Here is a 24,662-nt window from a genome sequence, read left to right on the forward strand (position 1 = left end):
GCATTTTATGCATTTAAACATAATTCAGAAATGACAGTCTGGATACATGGTAGGATGAAGCAATTTAAGGCACTCAAGCTTAGATTAGCCTGTGTTAATAGGAAGAAAGATGATTGATTTTTCCCTCAGCCAAGGCTGGCAACCTCACCCATCGCTACCAGACCAGTGTTAAAGTATTTCTGAGCTTGAGTAGAGGTTTTTCACTATGATAGTGAAGAAAGAGCTACCATAACCTTTGGCACAGACTAACAGAGAAGGAAAGCATAGTATCAGCACTGCAATTTTCAATGGCTCTGAAATACTAAAAATGACAATGCTGCTGACCAACATAAAACACAAAAGAAATTCTTTGACTATTCCACAATTGCAACCTCATTTTCTAGTTCTCATCTTCCATGCCTCTACCTAATACTTAGAGCTTCAACTCTCCTGGTTTCTGCAACACTTTAGTATGTTTGTGAGTGCAAATGTAAAAAACATTTCAAAAGCTGAAAGAGTAGGTACAGACTAAAATAAACAGAAAATTAAAACAACGTATCATAAGCAGCCACTGCGTTAGGAAAATAAATTTTATATTTAAGTCAATAAAAGCCTTTACTATGGAGTCCCCAGCCATTCTAGTGTGAGGTTCCACGACAGTGTAGGAGCCAACAAATCTTGCCTTAAGTAGGCTCAGCAGAGTGCCATACGTAAAAGATTGATCTTGTTTTTTTGAAAGTCCCATGATTACCATTTCTGCCTTCTTTTGTTAATCTTGGCATATATACAACATACAGCAAGCACGTGTATTTTGGGGCCCAAATTCCCTAAAACGTGCAAGGAGAAAAAGCCAGGCTGTTTCCCAGCCAGTAAGGAACAGGCAAACTGCAAAGACGGCTGGAGGAGGGTTGAAGGCAGGTGTCTCCACCAAAGCGGGGACACACAAGAGTTCTGCAGTGTTGCCTGGCAGCAAGTAATTATCCGCCAGTGTGCTGTTTCCACGTGCCAATAGTCAAAGCCCACACAGGCAGCAAGCACGGCAAAGTACGTGCGTCAGCTAAAGCTACAGGCTGGCTCCACTCTTTCCTAAGGAAAAAAAGCGGAGGTGCTTTGGAGGCTAGTCTTTGGCTGAGATCTTACTATTACTGCAACAGCAAGGTCTGTGAACCTCACTCAATGCACTCAAACCAAAATGTCCAGGGAGATAAGTCTGGAGATGCCAGAAATCTGTTATCAAAGACAAGACCACTGCCATACTAAATCATCCATGCAAACCCAACAACAGTTCCACCCCAGATGGTTAGGAACATTCCAGTAAAGATTCTTACGAACAGGTTAGATAAATCTTGTACAAAATGGTTTAGACATAGTTGACCATGCCTTAGGATAAGGAAAAGGGTCATGCAGCCTCTTGAGAAATGTTTCAGCACTCTTTTCAGTGGTGGTCTTGTGATTGATTACCTACAGGAAAAGAATCACATCCCAACCTACCTGTACAAACATCACCCCTCATTCTCCCCCAAGCACCAAGGTAACTCCCCTGCACTGAGGTTAATTATAGAGCAACTCAGACCCAGGCAAAAGAGACCCACCCTCAAGAGATGTGTCATCTATAACCATCTCATTCATGAAATGCCAGAGTGCCATACTCCTCTTCCCCCCACCTCCCTTCCCACCTCCGCCTGCCCTTTAAGGCTCTCAAATGCCTGTGTGCTGTATGTGGTGGCAGCTGACTTTTTTAATATGCACTTATTAAGATCCTAATTGAATCCCGCATTGCCTTGTGTGCGTCTTGCCAGCCAGAACACGAACAAGGCACCCTATAATTCAATTATAAGGACCTGCAGCAAGCTGATCATTAGTCTGTCAAGTTGTTAAGAAAAAGACATCTAGGAATAGGGGAAGAAGTTAAACAAAGGGAGAATAGTTAACAGCACCCCTCCCCAATTCATGCAGAGATTCCCATACACATACTTGAAGCGTGGAATCTGCAATACTCGAGCACTTGAATGACAGCTCACCACATCAACCCAACTGTCCTTTCTCCTGTTTCAGGCAACTTAAAGAGAACCTCAAAAGTTGGAAGCAGACTTTTTCTCATCAATCGTCCTCTGCTCAGATTCACAAGAAAAATACCACTAATATGCATGACTACCGCAAACAAGAAATCTCATTACCTGCCAAAACCCTGTTGACAGAGGAATGGGTGGCCAAGCCAGGCTGACCCCGTTCATGGAAAATCCCAGCATAAGGCAAGTACTCTGGCAGCAAAAAGCGTCTGCAAAACAAAGAGAGTAAGCTTACAAAGAGAAAGACATCCCAGTATACTACAGCCCTGGTCAGAAACTGCAATTACTTTGAGGAAATATGACTATATTCCAGCAGACTATAGTAGAGGGAAGGCTGGACTCCTCTGCTTAGCCAACCACTTCAGTTCTTCAAACAAAAGGCAAGTTACAGATTAGATCCTCCTCTGATCAATGTGGCTATGAAGATCAGCATTAAGCAAAACCTTTACCTCCCACAATAGCTTCCTAATCTCAAACCAGCACGCTGTGCTGAGAATCTCTGATCAGATTCTTTTCTCCTCCCATTCTGCCTTCACACCATAGCCCCAACCTGCAGGTAACAATGTGCTGTCCTTCAAATGTCACACAATGAGCTGATCATACTAACATGCCATCTCAGGGGTCCCAGAAATTGCATACCAAGAACACCGCAGCCCTGTACAAGAAAAGGAATCCATCTGAAAGCACCAGAGCACTGTACTGCAACTTGTACCTCTGGGATTTCCACACCCTTGAACTCTTACATGTACAAGCCTTACCTCGGGACAAAGCGCCCCAACGATGGTGCAGACATGCGGGCATTCCGGGGAGCTCGGTGCCTGGATCGGTCTCCATTGTCCCTTCAGCAAAAGAAAAAAAGAAAAAAATATAGTATATTAAAATACTGTGAAATAAAGTATTCTCCAAGAAAAGAAAAACCCAGCACTGTCGCCTAGTCATCCTGAGTATGTCACTGAGATTTAATGGTTCTCTTGAGTAATTCACATGCTTCTAAATGTTCCAAATTCACACAACTTACTGTACTAAAGACTCCTGACAGCTTCACATATGGGTAGCCTAATGTACACTTTCTTCATTGTCTGACAACGTCTTTAAAGTATCAACAACGAGAGTCAATGAATTAATGTCAGCACCTGAACAAACCAGTGAGAAACCTTAGAATTTGGACCAGGAGAGCAGAAGCGAGCACGCCACAGTCCTGATCAGAACTTCCTGTGAGGCAGAGAGATCTGTTTTCTCACTTTTTCATTCCCAAAAGTGCAGGCAAAAGAGCATAATCTGCAGACTATTTTTTTGTGCTCCCTCCCTCAAGATCAAGTTTAAGTGCCATCAGTTTAAAATAATCTCACCTTTCACAAGCTTTTCTAGTGAAGTCAGAAATGCTAGGTGGTATCAGATGAAACTGTACCTTCTAAAAAACCTCTCATTCTATTTCAAAATAAATGTCTGGGACCTGGAGAATGAGGTTGAAGGATCTAGCATCAATTGTCCTGCAGCAGACACAAGAAAGTCTTCTTCCCCAGGAGGGCAGTGCAACACTGAACAGGTTACCCAGAGAGGCTGCAGAGCTGCCATCCTTGGAAGTCTGAAACAGGAGCTAGACAAAGCCCTGACTGACCCAGTCTGATTTTGGCGGTAACAACCCTACAACAAGCAGGAAGCCAAACTGGAGGACCTCGAGTCCCCAGCAAACAGAATTCCTGATACTGCATTCATAGGTCACAAGAGGACCTGTAACTATACAGCACTAAAACTGCAAGGAGAATAACAAGACTCCATCAGTGACTCGTGAGCTCTGGAACAGACCTCCGCAGTGCTTTATTCTCCATTCAGAAATCTACTCTCTGCATGACCTGGCACAAGCAGCAAGTCTGTTATCCCTGGATTCCAGATCCCCATCTGTAATTGCAGCCCTACTCATCTCCTTCCCAGGCAGTTGTGGGGACAATATTACTTGCAGAGCCTTGGAATCACTAGGAGACTAAATATTCCTTACACAACACACTAGCAGCACATTCCTAACCCACTCCAGCAAGCTGTGCATTTTGCAATTTTTTTTTGTTTTGCTTTCTTAAAGTCAGTGAGCAAGAAACGTGGGCTGAGAAGAAAGTCCATTACGCGGCTGTTTCCCACACACTTGAGGAGCCAGGAACACAAAAGCAGAGGTTATTCTGCAAAGCTCGTTAGCATTTCAAGCCATTTCATCAAAATCAAATCTAAATCCAAGCTCAAAGCTTCCATTTCTCCTCCCACTGCAGACGCAGCATTTGCGGTTCAGAGCCAAAGCCGCACCTCACCCTGAGGTTTCTGTGTAACCAGCAGGGTTCCTGAAATCAGCCACGTAAAACCTGCTGCTGTTTCAAAGCCTGTTAAGATGGGGATCAATAACAGAAGGAATCCTGCGAACCTGAATGCTGACATACTAACTTTTCCTGCTCAAGAGAAAAGGCCAAAGGGAAAAAGAAGTGTCACGTTCCAGATCTTGCCACACACAGTAAGAGTTAGTGAAAGTCAGACAAGAAATACACTTTTTATGAGTCTGTGCAGCAGTTTTTGAAAGATATGCAGCCCTGGGAGAAAAGTAGCAAAACAGTTTTCAGGGTTTGCATTCGCTTTGGACATTTACTAGAATCAGAAGATGGTTTTGAAAGAGAAAAATACCAGGAAGAGGAACAGCAGCAGGACTACACCCTGCAGAACTCCCCAGCTGAAGAGCCTCTCCACAGCAGGTTTCAAAAGCAAATGAGGAATTGGATCCAGGGAACACAAAAAAAAAGGTGCAAAGTCTCCTACAGTCCAAATCAAGAGATCTAAAGCATCTAATTGTTCCAGTTTTTTAAAATGGCACTAGCCAATGCTCTCAGCATCCATAAAAACTTTTCAGGATACAAATTTTCTAATCAGCAAGACTTTCTGATGCAAGAACTCCATCCTGTACCATCCCATTTGCTGTGCTTACAACTCTCCCTCAATACAAAAAGCCTAAAAGGGAAAAAAAATAGACTAGACTTTTCTTGTTTTCACCTTGACAGACACAGTCTCTACTGATTCAAGAGAAAGCAATCTGATTTTAAATATCCCATTTAAAAACTAAAAAATTTCAAAACCACCTCCCCCCAACTGCCACTGCCCTGTAACTCAAACAGAATTGGGAATGAGAAACAGTGACTATCCTTTGAGAATGCTAGACATCTTATTTACTGTAATGGAAGTGTAAGATACACTCCCCTGTGCTAAAGAGGAATATTACTAAACATTACACTGAATCACTAATTTACAGAGTCATTTATATCTAAACTCCCATGCTCAACTACATGCAAGAGTGTTTTTAAGCATCTAGTGCTGAAAAGCTAGAACAGCTGATATTACCCTGGTGCCAGCTGAAGATTATTTCTGCACCTCCTAAAAAGGAAAATAAAAAAAACCCTACAGATCAGTGAAGATGGGTGGCACTTTGTGTTATTTCTGTACCACATACAGCATGCTGACAGAGGGAGGAGAGCAGATGTTAGCACGACTGCAGTGCCAGCGTGAAGCACTCCGGCAAGAAAAGTTTCCAAAGTTCTCTAAAGTACTGGTGAAGATCTAATGCTCTATTTTCTATTTAGTGTCAACTATCTACAGACTCATTAGCTACTAATTTTCACTGGACAGTTTAATTAACATAACCTGCAAAAGCAGATCCCTCAGAGTGTGTGCATCTAGGTAAAAAAAAGCGTCTTCTGTAAAGCAACTCAGTAAACTTGCAAAAGTAAATGAAACAAAAATGTGCTACAGAAAGTGCTGTAACAAGGCTAAAATGGTGTCCTGCAGTGCCCTTTGTTTTAAACACACCAGCAAATATGAACAGCACAGGGAAACTTCTACAGCGAAAATCTAATAATGAAGGAACTAAGCAATCTCTCGAGCAAGATGCAGTGAAAGAATCAGAAGTAATCAGCATGTAAGGTGACAAGGGAGACTTAATACTATAATTATTAACAGATTAATTTGTCTCAGGAGGAAAACTGCAAGAATCAACAAATGGTCAAAACAGCTTTAAGAGTCTGGCTCAAAATTCGGGTTATTCATAATTAGTTCAGATGGCAGTGTGGGACAAATCAAAACAGCGATATGGAGAATAAGAGTTGGTAGGGGAAAAATACCATTAACACTAACACAGAATGGAGCAGGAGAAGGCAGCAATTGCCAAACATTCAAACATGGACCTTTAATAGGGCATAAGGAGGATGAAAGTTTATCCTAAACTAAATAAGACAGTCAAATCTCCTTGGATTTTACTGCTACTGTTTTGTTTGCTTGTTGAGAGCAGCAACACCAGCTCTGAAAACAGAGATAGAGATGCAAAACTTTGCATCCTGAAGTTTGGAGAAGGCGGCATTCTGGTAACTTGGCTACCGCATTAATAACTGAGTGGATACAGAATATAGTTAAGACTGTCAGAAAGGAAAAAGCTATGTTCTGCTTTTCTATCTTGGCAAGAACTCTCTTTAATATTTAGAGACTGTTGTATCAGGAAGTAAAATTAAACACACAGCATGGGATTTCTAATGCAATCTGTTGGTCTAACTGTTCCCATTGTAGTCAATATTAAAACTCCCACTGACTACACTGCCAATAGAATTAGGTCACCAATGACCATTTTGAAAAGCCATTTAATTATCAGAGCCAGCACCAGTAAGCCATGCAAGTTCATAAGAATAAAATTATATCAGACCAAGCCGATTGTTCCATATTTGCAGCATTTTATTGTGTTTCATGCAATCCGATTTAAAATGCTAAATCATTTTTTCTGTTGCAGAGGTTAGATAGTTACATACAATAGAAATGCTAAATAATTGGTTAAATGGCATCTACTAATATCCTTAAGGGTTGGGCACTGTATTCAAGTTGCACCATCTTGATGTAACAGAGAAAGTAACATTTTCGTGATACTTCAGACATTAAGTATCTCCACTCACTTGCTATCAATTTTTTAAGACTGCAGGAGGTTACTTCAGAGGAGATAGCACAGAGGGCATTGAGTAGCAGACAGCAAGAAGAGCAGGAGTGGCACAAAGATCATATTAGGAGCTCAGAGAAGGTTACCAGAAAATGCAAACTTACTTGGCTTTAGAGGCTGGTCAACTCTGACCTGAGGTCCTCTGAAGAGGGTACGCAGAAGATGTCAAACTGGCCATACTAAAGAAGAAAGAGATCCTAAAAGGTCAGGTTGGATGAGGCTTTGAGCAACCCGATCTAGCAGAAGGTGTCCCTACCCATGGCACGGGGGTTGGAATTAGATGATCTTTAGGGTCCCTTCCAACCCAAACCTTTCTATGTCTCTGTGATTCTAAGAAATCTTGCAATTCACTTCACAGGATTCACTGCTGATTTAGATGAAAACAGATGACATATTCCAAGAAGGATGTACTCAAGGGCTGCATAGGGCAACAAGACAAAGTGTGTACTGTTTTACAAAGGGTACAGAAGTAGGAAAAAGAGGTGGCGAGGGGAACATTATGTTTACTGATGATTCTAAGAATGTGTCAATCACTTTCCAGCACCATCCTGATGAGTAAGGGACAAACAATGTTGCGAACACTACAATAAAAAGTTAATTATTAGCTTTACAACTGAGAGGAGCAGCAAATACCAGAAGATGTTGAAACTTTAGTTTTTCCTCTGTCTGATCCTACAAAATTCTGAGCATCTCCTACAAATGAAGTTAGGGAAAACTGGAGTGATTTCTAGGAAATAAGCCTCTCAAAATAGAGATAAACACGAAATAAATAAAACCTTGACATTCTGAGTATTTCAGTGAGATACAGGTATCCTAGAAGACAAAAGGAAAAGCCTCACTGCAAGTTGGTTGTAACTCTGCAGAGAGACATAGGAGCTGAAATAACATCCTCTGTACCAGTAGCACTAGTCTCTTAATCAAAAAAATACAGGTTCCACCCAGTATATTCTACTTTACTCAGAGTCCTTAAGTCTTGGAGAAGTTGTAAATTCAAGCCAGGAAAAGGGGACTACGTACTACGTCTCTGAGGACAAAGGTATCTCACCTAAAACCAGAATTATGTTTAAGAGAAAATATTCAAGACAACTGACTTATCTTTGAGCAGAGACCTTTTTCTAGAAGTAGATATAAGTAAGCAAGGCCGGAGCACTGGTCCCATCAAAAAGGGTACAAGTATTGACATCCACAGACATTAAAACAACAAAAACACTGATTTAAAGAATATATGTAATCTGGTAAAAATGAAAGGTATAAATATAAATTTATCTACCTATCCTTGAAGGATATGACCACTATTGAAGGAGAAGTACTTAAGGAAGAACAGAAGGATACAATAAGTAATAAAAAAATTTAAGCAGTAAGAAGCATCTGCTACACAAAAAGTCCTTCCTGGCACTAAATGCATTAGGATTGTGGAGCAAACTCGCAAGTATAACACCGCAAGACAAACAAAATTGAAGAATAAAAGTATTAGAGAAACTGCAAAGAGCAATGTCGCCCAGCTGGAAAGACAGGAACTGGAAGAATAGATTTTTAACATAGCTACTTAATACAGTAATTGATAAAGAAGTTAGTTAAGTCACCCAAGACATGGTGCCTTTCCATCTTCCTACGTTCTTTTGAAGGCTAAAATGCCAGTCTTTCACTAGAAGCTTTTTCAAAGGAACACCAGGGAAAATTTATATCTATTTATCAGGTAAAATTTCATATAAAACAGCAGACTGCTGAGTTACTAATGGCTCTCCTGACCAGAGGGAAACAAACCCCCCAGCCTTGATTGCCTCTCAGAGGGCTGTTCAGGGGAAAATGTATTTACAAGATTAAAAATGACACTTCAGAAGATCAAGTGAAGCATCACATAAGAGAGGATTTATCACCTGGTCAAGAGAGCCAGCAGCACTTGCCCATTAAATGCCAAGGATTAATTGCTCCAGAGAAAGACTGATTTGGAAACAGAATGAAGCACTTGCTCTTATTTAGGCGCAGTATCCAGTTGTCTCTGTTTTAATCACGTCACTGTGTGGTGGGCTCACAAATTGATGACATGTTTTAGAGTAAGACTGATATACTCCATAGCTACAGTGAATCGTTAGAAAAAAGAAAAATTAGAGGCCAGACAAAGATAGAGAATCCCTACTCCCCTGCCTAGACCTGGTACACGAGTATTAAGGAAACCACTCTATGCAGTGCTTTATAAAAAAAACAGGGTATCCAGCACTACAACTACCCCTCCTTTGAGACCCATTAGTTAGCCACATTCAAACATTCATCCAAACATGAGCATGACTAAGGAAAAAAATCACTATGGCTAATTCTAATCACTTGGAAAACTTCACAAGTGGTGCTCCTCACTGAACACAGCTCATAGTGCAAACGTACAATTACTGCCCCCCCATCAGGCTTCAATACTGGAATAAAGTGTCAAAAGTAAGCACCAACTTTTTATTTTTCATGTATTGCACTGTTGTGCTACTTCCAAGGGAAACAGAAATGAAAACATAACTGCACAAACAACACTAATCTGTTAGACCTACAGGCTTGAAGAATGCTAAACACTGCCTGCTCTGCACAGCCAGCAACAAACTAATAACAGCTTGCTTCCTAACCACTCCCACTAACACCAGACATCACCTACTAGGTGACTTAGCTTGATTTAAGAGTTTCACTGACACAAAATAAAAGCAAAAGGAAAACAATGAACACAGATCATAAGTAGCAGAAACACTCAGATGTACTGTCTTGACATTAAAACTGTTTCTACAAGCCCAGGCAACCAACAGTATGGAATATGATGTGAGCTTTTCTGGCAACTGCCATCTTTGAAAAGTCACTCATTCTTTCACTGCCCTGCTATGAAGACACTTGCCTTGCTGGAATGTGACTTAATGGTAAAACAACATTATGCCGGAGAGGTTAGCAATATCCTGCAGTACTGCTGCAAGGAAACAGTCACTGCATCCAGGCAGTATTATTAGACATTAAGACCAAGATAAGGAGAATATAAAAAGACTGTCACAAAAGATAAAGATAAAAAGAATAGGGAAAATGAAGCTGCAGGCTACTATGAGTAGATCACAAGCCAAGTTAAGATTTCCACTAATCCCTGAAAAATGAAGTTCAAAGAGTAGATTCAATATCATTCCCATTCATCCAGAACTTGTTAGAATTCTTAGCCTGCAACTGTGTTTAAGATGATGAATATAATTAACATAAATTGCTATGTATCTGGAAGCAACATCCCAGTGCTAACTGCTCCAGAAACCTGTAACAGAGAGGAGAGAAGCCAGCAGAAAGTGACCATCAAGTTCCACAAAATTCAGGTCCGCCTTAAAAGCTAGCTTTGAGAAGGTCCATCTTCATCAAAAACAATGATGCAGAGCCATACCAGCTCAGAAACAGAGTCAGAGGAAACATCATCAAAACCACGGATGAAGGGGCTCTGGGAAAAAAACAACAAAAGCAGGTACATACAACAAATAGAATTCCTGCTTTTAATATCTTTAACTGATCTCAAATAAAGTGCTAACACGAATATTCTTTGTAGTTGCTCAAGAGAGACAGATAACAAACTGTCTCATCTAAGACTTCCAGAAAGAAATTGCTGCTTTTTCTGCAGTATACTGAAGCATCATGGATCCTAAAAATCCATGTCCATCAGCATTTCAGTGACATGAAGAGCCCACATAGATTCTCACATCTCCTACCACGTCTTTTGTTAACCTCAAATGTAAACATCAGGATGGTAAGAAGAAAAATTAAAAAACCCATCCTAATTGCTTTTAGAAAGCTTGTCGTTCGGATATGCAACCTTTCTGCCACTACACCACCGATCAAGTCGTCTCTCTTGCCCACCTTCATTATGCCCTATCAGAACTTTGCACTTGGGAGCCCATCCATCCTGATGTGTCAGCTTAAGTTACAGTCACCCTACAGAATAAATCTCCTTCCTTACCTCTGGGATTCCCTACGCTTCTTTCTCCACAATGACAGAACTTGTCTTGCTTATCTGGAGCTATAGATCAAAAGCTCCGTACTTATTTCAAGTCTCACAAAAAACCTGAGCCATTCCAATCTCACCTTTCTCCTGCCAAGAAAACCTGGCTCCTGTTTGAAGAGTTTCTTTTGCAGGAGTTGAAGGTTGTCACAGGAAGAAAAAAAAAAACACTCTGAAATACAGGAATGAACAGTGAACAGCTGGGAAGGAGGGCAGTAAAGACCAAGGCTGGCTGTACAAAGAGTCCCAGTTCTACCCGTGTGCTCTTGGTAGCTGTTGTGCTAAGGGAAAACAGCAGGTGCATGGTGAATTGATTGCATTTCTGCAGATGAGTGCTCCCACTGCTCTGTGTCTCTAGCAAACAATGATAACAGGCAAAATGAAAAGGTAGAGACTGGATTTAATCATAAGCATGGAATTCCTTCACAAGGGTAAGGAAAAAGTTATTTCAGTAACTGGTAATCTCCAACCTCTCTCTCCCCTCACTCAAACTTTCCAAAATCTCTTTCTGTCTAAGCCATTAAGCAAACCATATGCTTATTCACACCGTGACACACAACTCCCCCACCCAAACCCACTTCCACCATTCCTCTTGAGAAGCAACAGGGAGAACAGGATCCAAACCTAAACCTACTACCCAAGTGCACACTACTGACTAACCACACTGCCACAGCCATTGCCTCCCCTTCTCTCTCACTGCATGATGTTAGTTCAGATACAATTGCTTCCAGCCAGTTCCTAATGAATATTTTCAGGTACCAAACAAGTCATGGTTCTTAAAGAAGCTAAAAAGAAAAGATGTTTTAAATGAAAACATTTGAGAAGAAGGGTGATTGCCTGGGTATCTTGTATGAATTTCTAATCAGCCATGCACTTTTCTCCTTAATACATAAAAAAAATTAAACCAAAATTCCAGCTTAAAGTGGAGCACCAATATGACAGAAACAGACTTTCAAACCAACTTTGCCTATGGAAGAGGCCAAAAAGAATCTACCATACATCTCTGACATAAATAAAAATCATATTCAAGAAACCAGAAGCAAGACTTACAGCTTTAATGCAGTGACAGTCAGCTGACAGGTTGAAATCTTGGAGACTTTTAAGGCAAGAGGCAATTGGAAGAACTTAGATTTGGCAGTTCTCGCCATGACCGAGTCAATAAAGTAAGCAAGAATGGCAGAAGACAGGCATGGTGGATACTCATGTATCTTATGCACATACAAAGAGACCCCTGCAAGATGCCCATCTGAGAAACCACAAGTCTTGATTCAGAATGCGCCTTAAGCAAAAGGATTTTAAGTTCACAAATAAAGCCAAATAATGTCACCCTGAATCGTCTAAGTTTTCCACAAGTGATTCATCATCTCTGTAAAGCAAGTGCCCGCTTCCACAAAATCAGAATGCCTATTATGGTCTCAATAAAACAGTGCCTACAGTGCTCATACTCTCTGCCTGGGTGCTCAGCGGTGTCTCAAAAGAAATTAAAAAGATAAAGCACCAAAACAAGATTTTAGGCCTGTGAGGTAAAGCCCTTCTTGTAGAGACACAATAAAGACCTGCCTAGTCTGTGACAATGGCACAACTGAATGTATCCATCCCAGCAGATATCCTCCTGGGAAGAAGAAAAAAAAAAAAAAAAAAAGGAGAAGACAGAAAGGGGAAAAGCTGCAGACATTATAAGAGTGTAATCTCCAAGCTCCCTCATATCTATATTCTACCAGGCAGCCCATTCTCAAAAGCAGACAGAGGAGTCAGCCACAGTCACACCTTTAGCCTTAGCTTGAAAGCCTTTATAGAACTGCAGTGACAGATCTGAGCAGAGCTTTCAGACAGCGAGCTGGTGCCCTGTCCTATATATCTGCTTTTCAGTGTGACAGATAAAACGAACCTGTATTTGTTCCCACTTTTACTGCAGGCAAAAAGGGACATGGATGGCCAGAATTAATCTACAGAAACACCTTCATATTCTGATTATGGTGACAGATTTAGAATTATACATGAAAAAAATAAATTAGCTTGCGCTATATCCAAGGAGACCTAAAAACATCAACTCACAGTCTCCAGCACCAGAGCTGTTCTAGACTGAAGGAAGTCTCTAGAAGAAACCAAGTCAAACTTGTTGAAGAAGTCAAAAGAAAAGATAGTAACTTTAGATTTTTCTAGAGCTAAACTATGTGATTTAAATATAAGACATTCAGAAAAGACCTTGAAATTAGAAAGGTCAACACCTGTGACTTGTCTATAAAGAGTCTATTCTTACCAGTTATGCTGGAATACTAAAGTGACATCATTCTCCATTCAGAGATTCCTATCCCAGAATACCAGAAGCCTTTTTCATTTTAGCTTAGGATTCTGCTAAAGCTAACCTTAAAACCCACTCATATCAATTTATCTGTTAATAACCTAATATTACAATCTGTATATATATTACAAACCATATCAAATGCTTTCATGCAGACATGACTAAATTTACAGTTGTCAGTTGTATTCAATAAGCAGTAAGATGACAACAGTGACAGGTTAAATACAGGCAGCACATGTAGAGAGATAACATCTTATTAGACCAAATAACACAGGTGTATCTTGTGTCTCCCTCCTCCTCCCCTGTCCATAAAAACTGGTGTAATAGAACCACTCTACTTCACACTCTTCAACCAACACAACTGCTATTGGTACCACAAACTAAATGTAATTATGAATTAATTCAAATGAGATTCTGGAGAACCTGCATTAAGAAAATAACACCATTAGACTGACACACAGGAGAGGCTTTAGCTTAAATTTAGAGGCCATATGCACACAAACAGTGCAGAGGCCAAGTTTTTCACCCCCCTTACTAGGTCATTAGGTAAGCAAAGCTGAAAGCTACAAAATGAACCATAAAGGAAAAAAAACACCCTCAGAACCCCGCAAAAGATGAAAACCAAGGAAGGCTTCTCTCCTAGGCACTGTGCACCAGCACAGGGCTCACCTCTTGCCCAGAGCTCTACATATACTAAAACTGACTGGTGTTTAATGCCCCTTGCATCTTTCTTCTGATCTCCAGGAAAACGAAAGGTAGAATATTTACCAATTACATTAACCAGTTTAGCATGATAAAGCATCAAGGCAATTTACTACAGCTTTTACATTTAAAAAAAATTCACTGGATTCCATGAGAAAAGCATGAACTGCAGGTAGCTAGACACAGTGGCAACTCCCTGTCCTACACTGGATTTGGACAAGCGGGGAAGCTAGAGCATCTAGATCAGGGCAAAAAAGAAATACACGACTCTGCTCAGGTAAGCAAGCAAAGAAAGGGGGATACAGGAGCCAAAAGGAGAAGCAAGAACTCTGTATAAGACATTTCATTGCGAAGTGTCAGCAGAAGAAATCAAATGAGTCACGAGACAAGTTCCAGCTCTAAAGACCCCGCACAGCAGCTCCCTCTAATCAACCAGGAAAAATAATGAAGCAGAGAAGGAAAAAGACATCATGTCTTGAATGCATAGACCAGAATTCAATATGAAATATTCAACCAGCAAATTCAACCACTGCACAGTAAGGAATAAACACTTCTTTTTGCTCAGTATGAAATGAAAGACAACCTTAGCATGGCTGATTAAATTGCTTCCCTGACTGGGCGCTCTTACTGTGTGAGCATTATCTGCAGGGGAACAGACTTCTCTGCAGGCGTTTGCCTGGCTCTGTGTATTTTCCCAGCAGAACAAGCCACCCCAGACAAATGAAACAGAATAATGGAAATATTAAAGTCTATGCTTGCAATGCACCCACTTCACAAAATGGACCCAGCAGTCACCATATTTCTGCTCTTCCAGATGACAAAGCTGTTTGGGAAAAGCTACGAGGCAGTGACTCTTCTGTATTATCTCCTTTCATTTACATCTCACACAAACAAGGCTGCAATGACAAGGGAAGACATTCACTCACCCTGTACTTCTGAATATTTAATTGCTGGAGCATGAAATGACAGCTTCACAAAACAACGTTCTAAGGAAAAAAAAAGTCTACTACCACTTAAAAAGTCAGAAAGGGATTAATATCTTGCTTTTCCGGGAATAGCTAGTGTTACCAGTGTCCTTCACAAAGTGACTTCACCGTAACACAAAGGACATGGAGCTTTAACAACACGCCACCTCAAGTTTGTGCTACTGCAGCAAGTGAACATGAAAGTTATGATAGTAGCATAGTTGACAGCATCCTCTGCTGGCAGCAGCAACATAAAAGCCAGATTTTTGAGGAGTTCACAGCTCCCATCAAACTCACCTCCATACTACACTACTTCTATGACCATGCTCAGATTCATCCTGTTTTAAACACAATATACACAAAGGAGGAAAAAATTCAGTGAAATACTTAAAATCACGCTGGGAAAATCCTATATTTAAAAGGAAATGACTGAAGACAGACTAGAAAGGTCATGTTCCCTTTTCTGCTAAAGTGGATTTTAATCTAAATTCCTGAGCTTTTGGTCTCCATGCCATCTAAACAATCCATTCCATTTATTGGAAAAGGTTTGCAGTAAATTTGTTTGCTGGGATTACACTGAGTATCACTAGAAGTCCAAAAGCAGATGCTGGAGAGTAGACTTTAAAAGTCTGTCAGGAGAACCACTCAGAAAGAAATACAGTGGCTTACAGGAATGCTCCTCTAATGTTTAGATGCAGCTCAATCCTCACTTTGACACAAGAGGCCATTTGCTCTCCTCACAGGAAACTAAGCCTTAACACAGATTCACAAGTCTTCAAAAAAAAAAAAACCCCAATCCCAGAAACTTCAGCTAATTTGACAAAGTTGTAGAGACCAAGCGAGTAAAAGTAACAGAACACATCTGCCCATCTCCTACAGTCTTAGGCCAAAGAACTAAGTCCTGCAAAGCCTCTTAATGGTTCCTGTTCTGTCTCAAGATTTGAAGACTAATAAACCTCTTGGTTCCCCACATGTTCCATGGGAGAAAAATTCTCCTTTTCTTTATTTAACCAGTCTTTTAAAAGTGGTTAAGATAGCCTGATGTGTTGAAGGTAGCCTAAAGCATCCTTCATTTTCCTAAAAGAAATTACAAGACCCATTTGTAGCAATCACTGCTCTAATGATTGATTGAATGACTTGACTTAACCTGTTCCTCCAGGAAGCCTGAGAGATCTTTGATTGGTAAACAGTAGGAAGCCACAAAGTAGACTTGTGCTGACAACAGACTCAAGCAAGAAGGCAAGGCAGCATGCACACTTACTCAAAATCTTCAAATTCCAGATCGTTTCCCTCTACGGATGGGCTTGAGTTCTCTGAAGTGGAAGAAGAGGAGGAGGAAGAGCGGAGACGGTTTTGTTGGTATCTCATAGAGCGCTGTCGAATACTGTCCCTCCGAGAAAGATACTGGATCATCCTCTGAGCATAATATGCGGCAGGAGACAACCTGAGCAACAAAGAGATACACAGACACTCAATACACAAGCATAGAATGACAGCCAGTCCTATTTTTCTTTTTGAGCTCCAAGTGCCAGGACAGTAACAGCATATCACAAAATTGGCTGGTTGCATTTTATCCACAAGCAAGACAGTAAATAAAGCAAGCAAGTAGAATTAATTTTCCCTTTATACGTTACACTCCCACGTGACTACCCTGTTGTGCAAACAGAAGCACAACACAGTGCCTATAGACAAAAAGCAAAAGTCCTGAGTTTGCTTCTCAGGACTCTTTGGAGCTGACTGTTTCATTTATTACCAGTTCACACAACTAACCCCAGCAAGCATCCCTGGTAAGAATCAAGCCCACTCCCCGTGTCAACTCTGCCTGCAATGCCAAACAGCAGCAGTGTTCAAATAAACAATGAAGGAAGGTGCTGTTGTTTTGAGGGTACTTACCAAGCAGAAGAAAAAGAAAAAAAAAGAAAAAAAAAAAAGGTTTAACAGCTTTAACTACTTTGTAATCAAATGGTAGGGATTTCATATAGTGGCAATTTAATGAGATCCACTAGGCATATGTTAAAAGCCTCACATCCCACCTGAGAGGAAAACCTTCCTCTGCAATTAACTCCTGATTCTCATTCATGCGTAACTTGGCCTTTGTCTGCATCAGCTATCAGCACCAGTATTACCCCCTTCCTTGATGTTTGACAGGTTAAAACACACTCTTTTCCTACCCTGCATATATCCACAGCTCCTAGCACATGCTTTCTGTGACACAGTTACTCAGTATTAAAGTCCAGACACCTCAGATGCTTGAATAATCATTTCTTTAGCCTTATTTGGATTAGATTTGAACTCTAATTTGTAGGGAGGAGGGGAGATGACAACAATGCCCCCACAAATTATCAGACATTAAGTGTCTATTTCTTGAACTTCTAGCTGCCCCCTCTCCCCCACCCCACTCCATACACGATCTTGTTCCTTTTTATTCAAGATACCAGACTGGTAGTTCCCAAGGTCACGAAAATAGAATCTCATTTCCTACAAATGTGACCAATAATGGAGAGAGCGGCCCTAATTTTAATCTACAAATAAAAGTGTGAACAGCTTTAAACAAAGAAAAATAAAACAAAAAACCTCAAATGAACAGTGAATTCCACAGGATAGTCTAGAGATTAAAATATATTCACAAAGAGACGTGGCCTGTCTACCTTTTAGGAATGCTACCCATCTTCAGAACAGAGTTTCAAGCTAAATTCATTTTACAGTGGACCTCACCATCAGCCATGAAAACTCTTAAGAATATGTTTAACTTTATAGTGACCCATACAACACAATTTCACTGTGTTACACTACAGTCAGTGACAAAAATGCAACTCCAACTCTCTAATAATGATTGTTAGAAGACTTGTTTTATTCCTCCCTTCCAGAGCTGTGCCATTTCTATGTGAATGTGCTGGGAATCAGATTTTGCTTATATATGGATAAGTTTTACATCCAAAACAGCATAAGCAGCAAACAATCAGACCAATTTGATAAAGTGCTCTGCTACTATCCCTAAAGTCATATTTCAATGGAAAACTATATTTAATAGTATTTCTAGAGACTGACTTTAGAGCAGCATGAAAAAGATGTACTAATTCTTCTAGAGATAGATTGTATTCATGTTGTTTTGGCTGCAGACACCCATCAAGCACATACATTCTCCCATTCTGCTATTCAGGGCATATAAACAAAAAAGAAGGTGGCAAGAAATAAGGAAATGGAAGTCCTGTAGACACAAAGAGAAAGCATCTTCCCCAAGGTAAGCTCCCTGTACCCTACTACACTGCCATCTTGGTAAAGAGGCAAGTTTAGCACACAGACTACAGGATCAGGGGTCTAAAAACTTAGTCAATAAGCAGCAAAAGGACAAGGGGAAACACATACTCAGTTTGTTTTGGATTCCTCCTGGATCTTTTATGCACTGTTTGATGAATTAAAGCTGTTCATGGTTACATAACATAGAAGGCTTTGCTATACAAACACAGCATTTCTCTTTACTCCCTTGAAGACTTAATAGGCCAAGCATTAAAAAAAAAAAAAAAAAAAAAAAAAAATGTTCTCTTCTTTGGCCTTTTCCATAAGCCAAAGCCTCTGTATATGCCTAAAAATAAGTTTATGGCATAATATGTGCACATAGAGAAAGCAAGGAACACTGGAAAACATTAACAGTGGTCTCAGCAGTCCAGCAGCATAATCACTGAAACTTTTTTCTTTGCTAATATTACACTGAGGGAGAGTTTTACAAAAGGATATGAAGAATGAATTTTGCAGACATTTAGTCTTCTCAAATTATGCAGTGTATCACAAGAAAACACACAAGGATGCTTCTTAGAAGAATAAGAAAGAGTAGGCAACAAAGACTGGCCATAACGGATGATGAGATGCCAGATTTAGCTTCCTGACAATACATTGATATGTAGACTGGATAGACTGTGAAAAAGATTTCCAAAGAGAAGACAAGAAGCTTAAGCCTGACACACTAGAGAAAGGTGCAAGAGATAAAATACAAAAGGGCAGGGGAGAAACATCTTTAAGCAATAGGCTAAAGAATTAATCTTTGCAGATGAGTGCATGCAGGGAAACAAATTGTATTTGTCAGGCTGCATCAGTCTTTGGAATATAGTTATGACACAAATCAGAACCAGAGCTGAAAGCCAGCATAAGCGATTTAGCTGTCCTGGACGGAGGAGAAGGCTGCAAAGCAGCCTAAGAAATGCCAGTTAACATTAAATGTATCTCTTCAGTTCCTTTAGCTATTGAACACAACTGTAAATCAGCCCCTGACCAAAGTTAGTCTACCATCTGGCTAAACACATGCCAGTCACTGCAGGCTGCCTAGCCCATTTATTTCTCACCTGTGCTTCTAATAAAGCAGCGGCAAAACACAGGCAGTGATTATCCAGTAATTCTTAAACCAAGTTTGCATCTCCAGGACAGCAGGCTATATTTGACACCACCACGGGAGCTAAATTAACCTAGGCTCTGAGGTGACTGGACCCCATTTATTGGAGCAGATGGCTGTAAGGAGGAGAAACTATGCTACCACACGACCACCATAGAACAAAGCACTGAGTGGGAGAAATGCTGCAGTGCAAAAACCAGAACTGAACAGTTTCTGTCTCATCCAACAACCGTGTCACTTAGATGAGGCAGTGCATTGTCCAGGCACCCAGTGCTGCCGACTTGGCCAGTTGGAAGTGGAACTGAGGGAAGGAAATGTTCTGCTAGCATTAGTAAAGTTCAAGTATCTTGCTCTAAATAGCATGAGAAGTACTAAAGCACAAGCTACTACACAGCAGTGTCCCCAGCTACAGCCAGATATCCAAACCCACTGGATGTACTTACGGTCAACATGAAATTTTTTACACAAAGGCTGCTTCTCTTTATCCTGCCTCATGTTAGTATCTTCTAAGAAAGTAATTTAAAAAAAGAAAAAATAAAATAAATCACAAAAACATCAACTGGAGAATGTCTAGAATTGGTATATCTGCATCCAAAAGCAATATACTGCTGTGCAGACCGCCAAGTTTCCTCACATTTCAGAAGTCCTGACACCACTCATGAGCCCTGCCTTGATGCTGATGGCCAGGGTGTTCACTGTCACTAAATGTGTCTCAGCCAGCAGACATGTTTTAAAGGGGTTCCCTGAGCAGTGTCATTAATTTCCTTAGTGATATCTACAGCGGCATTCATATCACCAATCCTTGAGCTGAAGGCAATGCCAGTAGCGGACACCAACTTTTGGTTGCTTCCATTCCACTTAAACCTTCAAATCACAGGCAATATTTGGGCTGAAAGTCTCTTTCCCAGTAACTTTCTAGGAGCTTAGATTTTTTCTAGAGATGTATCTACCAAACATCCTTGTGATGCTTTATATATGCAGTCTTGAAGCACCATTTTGAGTATTTCCGGTTTTTAAAAATAAATTAATATAGGTGTTCTTTGATGACAGCTTTATCCCATTCCTCTGCAGATTGTTTTCTGAGCTCAGTACATATGGAAACCGTAGAGAATGACAGAACAGCCAAGCTGACTTTAAAAGAAGTTCAGCGAGGCCACTGAGAAAGACTACTGCAGTCTACATCAGAACATTCATTCTAAACATGAGGGAACTTCAAAAAAATGTTCACCCTGTCTCACTCCTGACCTAGGTTATTCAAATATAGCACCATCACAGACAGTAGATGCAGAAATAAAACACACACATGCTCTCAAAACTAAGTTCTTCAGATAATGAAGGTTGTTTTTTTTTTTAAAAAAAAATATTCCATTGGAGACTGCTTAGGCTTAAGGAGGTACATATAAATTTTTAATACATATTTAAAACACATACACACAGACATATATAGATGTATGTTTATTTCACCTTTGTTTCACTTTTCCACTTTTTAAAAAACATTTGAAAGTCATAACTTTCCATTACAAACTGATGATGCTACAAAACCCCCCTCAAAATGCAGTAACACTCCTTTTAATTACAGTCCCAATTTCTAACAAGTTAAAGTGACAGTTTAAAAGATCCTACTAACCTATGGAGGAAGACTCTAATCTTACCCCACTTGGAGTTCCAGCTCGTGCTGATTTACATCTATGACTCTCATTCTCTGAAAAGGACAGCCACACTTACTGGAACAAATTAACTCTCTGAGAAGAAGTTTCAGCACTGGACTTCCAAAGCTCCTTATAAACTCAAGCTACTTTAGCATCTACCACAACCTAAAAACACGTGAACTGTCACATGAAGAGCATTATATCAGTTCCAAAATAGCTTCAAGTACAAAAATATTTTTGACAATGCTCCTCATGCTAGGAAATGCCTCAGGCACTGATCCCTTTTCATACATTTTATTAAGCTTCATCAAAGAAGAGATCTGACAGAAGGAAAACAAAGAATTCAGTAAGCTAGGCAGGACCTCTCCCTTGCTTTTTTAAAAGGCAGCTCCCAGAAAGCCAGAATCAGTTCTTACAATCTGCTCAAAAAAATGAGCCTGCTTTGGATTAAGCATTCCAGAAATAAGGAATGGTGTACTTCCAGCCATTTAGCAGCTTTTGGCATTCATAAATTGACCTGAATGTCGTAATACCTTTTAATTAACGTTTGTAAAATATCCTTCTCATTTTTTCAGATAGATCAATCCCTTTAGCTGTCATTTAATCAACTGCCATTCAGAAAGCTTTTACATTTGTCAGCATCATTCTGACAGTTACCAATACCTTCTGCAGTTACCTAGGTTGGTTTCCCAATGAGTTTACATACAAGTAGCACACTCCACCTCAATTTTACCTCACTACAGTTTTATTTTCATCATTCCTGAGCCTTTGAAAGCCTGATGGTAAGATTTCACCTCTACAAGCCTTTATCTACAGAGATAGTTAGCAAGGAGTTATTCACTGGCATAATTATGCCATGTGGCCAGTCTGCAACATAGACATTTATTTCAGAACTTGTACTTAGAGTATCATCTGTATAAAATAATGCAGATTTTGTTGTTAGTGATGTAAAAAAGAAAGAAATTAAAATAAAACAAAAACAAAAAACAAACCTCCTGCAACAACTTCAGTAGCTAATTTTCATATACTGGTATTCTTGTATTATCCTTGATGATAAATCCTAGTAGACTTCAATTCATGCAGCTATGCCAGAGGTTCCCTAAGAGGCTAAATCATTCTATTTTACACTTACTGAATTTCCTCATTCATTGCTTTATTAAACCCATCTAAAGAAAGCTTATTTGTCACGATTTATTCTTTGAAAGCTTCCAAAGCTGCTTGCTGTTCACGATTCTATCATTTCTTCTGACAGAGTCTGTGGGTCACATTATCCCATCTGTTGCTTTCTTAATACACTAAGCAGAAACTGCAAAGATCACTCCTTTCCATTTTTGATAACTCTGCCATGTTTGCTTTTTCTAGTCCTCTGAAACACTCCCACCTCTTCTGGAGATTAAGCAGCACTACAGGTGTTTCTATGTCTAATGCCAATGATTCATGACTCTTTAGAAATAACTGTCAGTGTTTTGCTCTTAGTTAAGTATACATAACATCCTGGTTACACTCTTTCATATGGATACATTTATGCAGACATTCAATTCTCCCAAGCACGCTGTCTGCTCACACCAGCTCCTAACTGCCCTTCCTGCACTCTCCCTTACTCTGGAATAGACTATTTGGTTTTCTTCATTTTTCTTCAAAAGAGATTTCAGATTTATTGATATAATCTCGTTTACTGTTGGACCTGCTTGCCACCTAGTGTTCTCCATTCAAATTATTTCAGGAATCCTTATGTGCTTACTTCATCAGCAATTTCTTCCTCTCTTCCTCATTCTCTCCCAGACTTAACAGCATCTTCTCATTTGGTTTGCACCCTGCCCCATGGCAAGTCACTGAGGAGGATTTGGGCCCAATATTCAAACCATTCTCAAAGGATTCAGTGAATTATACCAAAGTTATGCTTTTGTCTATGAATCTTAAATGCCTTTATATTCCATTTAACTTTTACCTGGCTGGATCTGGGTAGATTGGATGTTCCCGGGACCCTGCTCCATCATATCGAGATAATGAAATGAGGGAAGACTCCAGCAACCTCCTAGAAAGGAAAAACAAGTGATGAAATCAAAGACTATTCAGGAACATCCTCCCTATTCCATGTCCTACTTTCTAAAACCTCTTAAGACTAATTCTATCATTAGGGCAGAGAATTCTGCAACATACTGAACCACTCACTGATAGCATAAGTGCTTTCACCACAGAGCTATTCAAAGTGTAACATTCTCACTGAGAAGGAAAAAGAACACCTTGAGTAACAAAGAAGGTGATCCCAAACCCACCTCAAAGTTTCAAGAGAAGGATGCAGATGCTTTTTCTCCTTTGGAGTCAAGCCATCCCAATTTGCCAGGTCCATAAACACTAAAGGTATATTAGCCACCTGTCAAACTCTTACCTACTCAAAGGTGGCTACAGAAGGGAATGGGCCAAGGAGCACAGGACAAAACACACCTCATCATGTGGGCTTTAAGGGCACCGCTGGTGTTAATGCACAGTAAGATACTCAAGCTTAGTCTCAAGGCTCAGAAAGAGGTTTTCAGCAACAAAAACCCCCAAATGTTTGTTTCCTCTGTATCTTAATCAACCACAGGGAGAGATACCAAATTTTCACTCAAGTAAATATATGCAAATGCAGCTAGACAGTTTGAATATGCGAGAAGCAAGTCTGAGTCATGGAGGCAGCAGAATCAAATGTATATAGCAGGAACATGTCCTCCACCCTGGCTTCTACATGCACCTCTATCTAGCTTCTTGTCATAAAGCAGAGGATGGCATTGTTTCAAGACTGACTCATTCAAGCCTGTTGCAGCCATTAGATTAACACAAGAGAGATGATTTGGGGCGGGTGTGGAGAGTGAAAAAAATCACCTGCTAAAGTTTATAAGGCTGCAGAGTTCTGTTTCAAGTCTTGCCCCTGAACTCCTGCTAAGTTTTGTTTTCCAGTCTTTGTAATTTAATTAAAACTGTTGTGGTTTGAAAGTCAAAGAGGTCCAACACCACATCAGTTCTATTCACCCACACACACAATTGGCAAGAAAGATTTGTACCTTAAACCTATTACTCTTAGCCCCATACTCCTAATTCGCAGTTCACATTTGCAATGCAGGACAGCAAGTGTCAACACAGGAAGCAGGACCAGATATAATCTGCGCACAAATTCCCATTTCTAGCCAGATAAAGACAGTAGAAATGCAAATGAAACATGTTTTTTCCAGCAGCAGCCCCTAATCAGGATCTCAAGACAAATTTCCCTCCCTTCCAGCAACTAAAAACCAAAAAAATTACTTCAATTTTACATTATAAATCTAGAATACAGAGAACAGCAAGAGATCACTCCAGTTACTTGGAAAGGGTATGTCAGCTTGAGAGAGTCAGTAGTTGCTGCAAAGCACTGGGACTCTACAAAAGGCAAGAAATCCTGTCCTCTCTGGCACGAGGTTGCTTGGCAACCATTTGTCTTATTCAAGAACAGTTATTAAATCTCTTAAACTTTAAGATTAATTAATTCCCCAGGTTATTGAGTCAAAAGCTCTAACCTTCAGCACTCCTAGATATTAGGAATCCCTTGGTTCCCCAGAAAGTTATCATACTTCAGTTTTGCCTTATCAAACCCTCTCTCCTG

At 40.1% G+C, this 24,662-nt stretch overlaps 1 protein-coding gene across 2 annotated transcripts in view; it reads right to left on the bottom strand.

The window, feature by feature from the left end:
- AMBRA1 (autophagy and beclin 1 regulator 1) overlaps positions 1-24,662 on the bottom strand; it is a 135,159-nt gene that overhangs the window by 81,622 nt on the left and 28,875 nt on the right. Inside the window, exons 8-11 of one of the 2 annotated variants that reach the window (XM_026849788.1) lie at positions 22,995-23,081; positions 16,275-16,457; positions 2,807-2,887; positions 2,157-2,257 (exon numbers count right to left, since the gene is read on the bottom strand). In XM_026849788.1, the coding sequence (XP_026705589.1) occupies positions 2,157-2,257; positions 2,807-2,887; positions 16,275-16,457; positions 22,995-23,081 (452 nt within the window). Of the gene's footprint in view, positions 1-2,156; positions 2,258-2,806; positions 2,891-16,274; positions 16,458-22,994; positions 23,082-24,662 lie in introns of both variants that reach the window. The other variant, XM_026849787.1, reaches the window with a different exon arrangement.

This window comes from Athene cunicularia (assembly GCF_003259725.1).
Source record: "Athene cunicularia isolate RWA chromosome 5 unlocalized genomic scaffold, athCun1 chr5_part1, whole genome shotgun sequence".
NCBI classification, from domain to species: Eukaryota; Metazoa; Chordata; class Aves; order Strigiformes; family Strigidae; genus Athene; species Athene cunicularia.